This window comes from Hippocampus guttulatus, chromosome 6 (genome assembly GCF_054856545.1).
Source record: "Hippocampus guttulatus isolate MCC_2025c chromosome 6, RoL_Hgut_1.0, whole genome shotgun sequence".
NCBI classification, from domain to species: domain Eukaryota; kingdom Metazoa; phylum Chordata; class Actinopteri; order Syngnathiformes; family Syngnathidae; genus Hippocampus; species Hippocampus guttulatus.
This window is the reverse complement of record NC_141266.1, coordinates 14,916,263-14,922,824: the sequence shown is the minus strand read 5'-3', so window position 1 is coordinate 14,922,824 and position 6,562 is coordinate 14,916,263. Positions and strand designations below refer to the sequence as shown.

Genomic DNA, 6,562 nt, shown 5'->3' with positions numbered 1-6,562 from the left:
AAGTACACATTTGACAATTTTTCTTCAATCATGGGTTCTTCATATTTGTATTTCAGACTATGTAGCTAAGACATGTAAATTCCCCCTTCTCCCTTTTTTGGCTCAATGAATATCATTTATTCAGTATGAAATCTTTATACTATATGTTCCACGTGGTCAGAATAAATGTACATTAAATCTTCCTAAGCTGTTTCATGTTTTGTCTTCCCATGATTCCCTCTTTGAGCTGCAATTCTTGACGTCCACATTGTTTCAATACATATAAAGTCCGTGAACCTCAAAATCTTAAAGCAGTACAACGTGCAATCACTGTTTAAAATGGCAGCAGCAGTCTTTGCAATAGTGCTGACTGGAAGATGATGTCGTTTTCCCTCCTCCCTAAATAAATACAACTCTTTTCAATCTGTACCTAAATAAAATCATGCACTACATTATTCAAATTCTTTATTTAACAGACACGTTAAGCATCATTTGTCAGTGTTTGGATTATACATTATCTTGGAATGATGTTCCTTTACTGCAAACTAGTGATTGCCAAATATTAACAAATTAAACATAACTTTGTTTCCCTAACAAGATTAATCAAGAACTTCATCTAAATGTAGAAAGGAATCCTCATGATCCAAAGCACACCACATCAGTTTTTAAAATTTCCAACACAATTTTAGGGTTTTGTGACTGACATTTCTGCCATGTCTCTGAAGTGTGTTGCAGGGATGCTACTGTATCTCTATATGGAAAAGAACAAATTATCCAAAGCATACCACATTTATCTAGCCAGCCATCCATAACTAAAAGACGTTATGTGTCTTGTTATATGTGATGACATAATTAAAGCCAGTGCATGAGGTAGTACAGAGCACCACGGAGGTCATGACCCAAAGCATACCACAACATGTATCTGTGGAGTGTGATGTAGGGGTGTTATCTTTTTGGAAGGGAACATCTCTGATCTAAAGTACCGCATCTAGCTATCCATCCTCAAGGAGATGTTTTGAATTAGTAGTGAAGTACACAGCGCCACTTGCTGGGAGCAAGCAGAATTACACTTCACGTTAGCACAACTTAACGTTTTAAGCGTGTCTTAAAAGAGTTGGTCAATGTATGCCGAACAAACACACATGAACACGTCTTAAAATCATACATGTTAAGGTCTTTTACTTAATACATATACATTTACGCCGCCTCCTTTTTGGGTGTGGAAAGTGTAGATAGGTGAAGTGCTAGGTGATGCCCGAGTTACCCATCTGCCCGACTTCGTTATCACCACAGCGGCAGCGTCATTTACACATTTTAGCGTACTTGAGGTAATGCTGAGGCATGAACTTTGTGCATTATGTAGGTTGTGACTTTGTGAAGTTCAACCGTAGACTTGCATCAGTTTACTCGGCAGATCTGTCATGTCCAATATGGCGGACGCGCTGACGTTTCCTAATAACATGCCAACTCGCTCTTAGACAGGTCTATGTCTCCGTAGATATGGCATGACGTCTGAACGCTTTATTTTGAATGCCATTATTTTCGATAGCACCGGAAGTGGATTGAATAAGGGTCAAAGGTGGCATTAGAAGTAATGGCTGACTCCTTCCTGATGAAATGCTGAAAATCCGGTCCCACGAGTTCCCGACGATGATACTTTTCATAAAAACAATTTTTTTTCTTGTCTTTTACTGACTATGATGGAGTACAGAGCTGTGCTGGAATTTGCAACTTTCACCAGGGTTGCCTCGTTGTTTTTGCAGGTACTGTTGATCCTTTGCAGTCAACCTATGTATGTATGGCTGTTGTCAGTGTGCCACATACTGTACATATCTATTAAATTAAATCACAAAGGAGTCGACAACAGGAGTGGGCCAACTTAAACATTATATATATATATATATATATATATATATATATATATATATATATATATATATATATACACAGTATATATATATATATGTGTGTGTGTGTATGTATATATACTGTATATATATGTGTGTGTATGTATATATATACAGGTATATATGTACATATACATATATATACAGTATGTATATGTATGTATGTATATATATATATATATAGCGGCTGGATAGCTCAGTTGATTTGATTTTTCCAATCAAATCATCGAAAAACCATTTTAGAGGAATGTTATAAATGTCTTTGACATTATTTTGAACTGTTTTAGGATCGTTTTTTTTCTAATAAGTATTCACAAGGGTGAGGGACTGAGTCTTGTGGTTTTTTTAATTGGAAAAGTGTATGTTTTGTTTCACTGTGTGAGGGTTCATTTTAATAACACTTGAACTTCTTTTTTCAGGCTCTCTTCAACGCTGCCATCCCTGACCACGATGCTGATGCGTTCAGGCCCCCACGGACAGAAATGCCTCTGTACTTGGACTCTGCTGTGGAGTGGTTATTTGGTGGTCTCAGCCACTGGGACGCAGAGCATTTCCTCCTCATCGCTGAGAGAGGATACCTCTATGAGCACAACTTTGCTTTTTTCCCCCTTTTCCCCATCATCCTGCGAGGCCTGGCTGACACGCTGCTATGGCCCCTGGGCAGCTGGTTGAGCGTGCGAGGCCGTTTGCTAGTGTCGGTTGCTCTTGTGAACAGTACACTCTTCCTGCTGAGTGCGGTGGCCTTGCATGCGCTCAGTCGGGTGGTTATGCAGGACAGGCGGCTTGCCCTGCTTTCCACCTTGCTCTACTGCATCACCCCTGCCAATGTTTTCATGACCGCTGGCTATGCAGAGAGTCTTTTTGCCGCACTCACATTTGGGGGTCTGTTCCTCCTGGAAAAAGGGTTCATCCTTAGAGCCTGCCTGGCATTCAGTATAGCCTCAGCGGCGCGATCCAATGGGCTGGTTAATATCGGCTTTCTATTGTATCTTCCATCGGTATATGCCATCTCCCAGATCCGTTTATACCGGTCGATTGCAACAGGCCACAGGAAGATCTTCTCCTACATTGGGGTCATCCTTCGCCTCCTGCTCACCTCTCTTCTTGGAACAACAGTCATTGCCCTTCCCTTCTGCGCTTTTCAGTATTACGGCTATAGAACATTTTGTACACCGACAGCCTCCTTAGACCGCATCCCCCCGGCTCTTATCTCCTTGGCTGAGCAGAAGGGCTACCGTATTGCAGATGAAAATAGTCCACCACCTCTCTGGTGCATGAGACCGCTCCCCATAATTTATTCCCACATCCAGGTGGTGTATTGGAACATGGGCTTCCTCCGTTACTTTGAACTTAGACAAATACCGAATTTCCTTCTAGCTTTACCCATGGCAACTTTGGGTGTAATGGCAGCTTATGCTTATTTCCAAGCAAACCCACAGCTGTGTTTCAGACTTGGACTTTGTGAGGCTGATTCGAAGAAGGGCCTCGACAAACCAATACCGGGATTTTTAAACCCCAGAGTTTTTGTATATGTTGTGCACTCCACTGTTCTCCTGGTGTTTGGAACATTGTGTATGCATGTGCAGGTAAGACTATAACTACATAATTCCCCTGTTTATCGCAAGGGGATAGGTTCCGTGATACAACAAGCTTTTAAAACACATTGTAAATATATTTGAACCCAGAAAAATCAATTTATAAGCATAAAATTGGTGTCGGGTGGAATCCTTGCATCTCCACAACCACCACAATTCCGGAAACCCCCAAAATGTCATGCTTGTTGAGCCATTAACATTTTATTATTACAGAGAGTAATACATTTTGAATACCAGTACCGGTACTTAAAACTGGTCAATAATTTGTGAAAAAAAATAACAGAGCTCCGTGGGAACTGATCAATTGTAAGAATTTGTGAAATTTGAAATTGACCAAATTTGGACATAGGATCTTTCAGCCTGACACCAGCGATGAATAAAAGCGATAGAAAATACTATAAAAATTGCAGTGTCTGTGTGCTTTAAAAGGCGTGACCTGCTGGGGACTAGTCTGCATCTGAATGTCTTGGTGCTGAAGAAGCTAAGCGTGTTTATTGGAGCTGCTTGTCACTCATTTGCGGTTTCTTGTAAAAGTGTAAAAATGTTGAACCGAACCCGATAATTTCACTGGTCCACTCAGTTAATGCTTACATAGAATGGATGAGCACACATGAAGCAGCAACACATACAGCAATTCTCACAGGGATGTATTTTCTGCTTTGTAGAAAAAAAAAATATTAGTGCTTTTAGTTCGGGACCTTCTCTGACTTTTCTCTCAATTAATTTTGCTGCATCTGTCCCAGTAGGCCCGGCACGTTGTGACACAAAATAGTTCTACTCTGAAGGTGGTCAATTCTAAATCCAAACTTTACTGTATACAATACATCTATATTAATATGGCACTTTCACAATAGCCACAGTTGGAACAAAGCGCTTTACAGAACAGTTAACATAAAATAATAATATAACATCACACATAAACCATCGACAATACAACCGTAACTATTCCTATATCCTCCTTGTTAGAAGCGGTTATAGGTGAAATAGGAGCGAATCAAAGTCTCTTTACCAGTGCTTCAGAGACGTCATGGCACAGCGTGCATGATGTCACGCACGTATGCTACAAGCTAAGTTTGAAAGTAAAAAAGTTGCAGCGTCCTTTGACGAATGCAGTTTGACTGTAAAAATCCTTAAAAATAAGTCTGAAAAATTGTGCGATATTACAGGTGTGCGTAATAAAGCAGGTGTGACGATCTGTTTAATTAAAATGTTTCGCGAACAATTCCTCTCATGCTTCTTGTACAATGTTTCCAGGTCCTAACCCGATTCATGGCCACCTCGTCTCCCGTGCCCTTCTGGATCAGCGCTCATCTGCTGCTCCTCAACGAGCCACTTCTTCACCGAAGGAAAACATCGACGCCCAACGTTCAGCTGAAGACTCCTGCCAAAAACGGATGCAAGCACACGTCTCAAAATCCCGTGATTGCATTGATTCCGCACATCAAAATGTGCTCTCCCACCACAAAAAGCATCCTGGGCTACTTCCTTTCGTACTGGGTGCTGGGCCTGGCAATGCATAGTAACTATTTACCGTGGACTTGACTTCTCATATTAGTCTACGGGACTACTGTTTTTAATAATGCACTGTTTCGTATTATAACCGAGAACATTACAAGCGGCTGTCATGAAAAAGACAAAATCCAAACAGCATGACAAATGTTGTGCCTCGTTTTGGTTCTAGAAAGAACTTTCAGTTGATGTGTTGTAAAAGTTACAATGGATGGGCAATTGACTAAATTACCTGGAGAAAATTAACAATCAATTTATAGATTGTTATTTTTAAATAATATTTTTAGTAGAATGGGAGAATCTGTGAATGTTGTGAGTTCCTGTTTCTATGCTGGTGTTGATGAGAATAATGTCGTAGCTCATGACATAATGTACTTCTTTATGTCTGAAACTATACATACTATATTACTATTTATCAATTATAAATTCCACACAATCGACCAGATTCTAAATGATCAATTATGCCCACCCCAAGCACTGAGTCATTTTTGTCTCTTCTTCAGTGTAGTTCCTTTATAGCACAGGTGTCAAAGTCAAGGCCCGGGGGCCAGATGTGGCCCGCGAAAGCAAATCAAGCATGTCAAGTTCCATGATGCTTGCTAAAGTCTGAACCAAAATTTCAAATTGTCATATGTAATCCACAATAACAGTCATTATTCTTGATTTCTGATTTTAAAACTAGTTATTAATTTGTTTTGCGCTGTCTAATATGTGGAGGGGATTAAACATACGGTTTCCCAAAATTCATAACGGCCCTCCAAGGGGAAACCATAACTACAATGTGGCCCACGGCAAAAATGAGTTTGACACCCCAGCTTTATCGTTTACGCAAACTTGAGCAGCGTGTGCACATGAAACATTGTTTACTTTATTCTTGACATTGTAGTACCAGCAGTAACTCTAGAAAATAGCTACTGATTAAATGTGCTTAGTATTTGTTTAGAACTTGACTGTATGTATGTATTTTAAATATTCAGCTTTCATTTTGAATGTGAATGGAAAATACGATATTAAATTGCATACATTCTCTGAAACAATTGGATTTTATTTGAATTCATCTGTCCATCTTTTTGAGCACCAAAGTCACAAACATGATTACAGACTGGGGGAGGTTCCCAGAGAGGGGGCCTGAGACAAGATTTGAAACTCAGGACCTTTTGATTGTGAGGAAAATGTGCTAGCAACTACAACATAGGACTGCATGCATGTGTGACTTCATCATGAGTTAAATTACAGTTCAAGGTTATGAGCGGGATGACAATTTTGTGAAAGGTGAATGAATGTTGGTCACATACTACACTGATATTCATTTGATTACTTTATATTCATGACTTAGAAGTGTTTTTCATACAAACATTTACTGAAATTATAACCTAACCAATTATATGCTGCCGCTATGCCACTCATTTGAATGTCAGTGCTGATCCGAAGAAAACGTAACTTTGAGTGGAATTTTGAACAGACATTTCTTAAATCATCTGACATCACGTAAAAGATCAATTGCTTAAAGATGACTTTTTATATTTTCTTAGACTGCTAGCCCAAGTAAAAATAATGTACCCTTGACGTCTA

At 39.6% G+C, this 6,562-nt stretch overlaps 1 protein-coding gene across 1 annotated transcript; it reads left to right on the top strand.

Moving 5' to 3' along the window:
- Positions 1-1,557: 1,557 nt before the first annotated feature.
- pigv (phosphatidylinositol glycan anchor biosynthesis, class V) lies at positions 1,558-6,021 on the top strand. Its single transcript, XM_086114456.1, has 3 exons — positions 1,558-1,742; positions 2,306-3,472; positions 4,736-6,021. The coding sequence occupies exons 1-3, from the start codon at positions 1,677-1,679 to the stop codon at positions 5,021-5,023; spliced, it is 1,521 nt and encodes a 506-aa protein (XP_085970582.1). The 5' UTR covers positions 1,558-1,676; the 3' UTR covers positions 5,024-6,021.
- Positions 6,022-6,562: the final 541 nt, after the last annotated feature.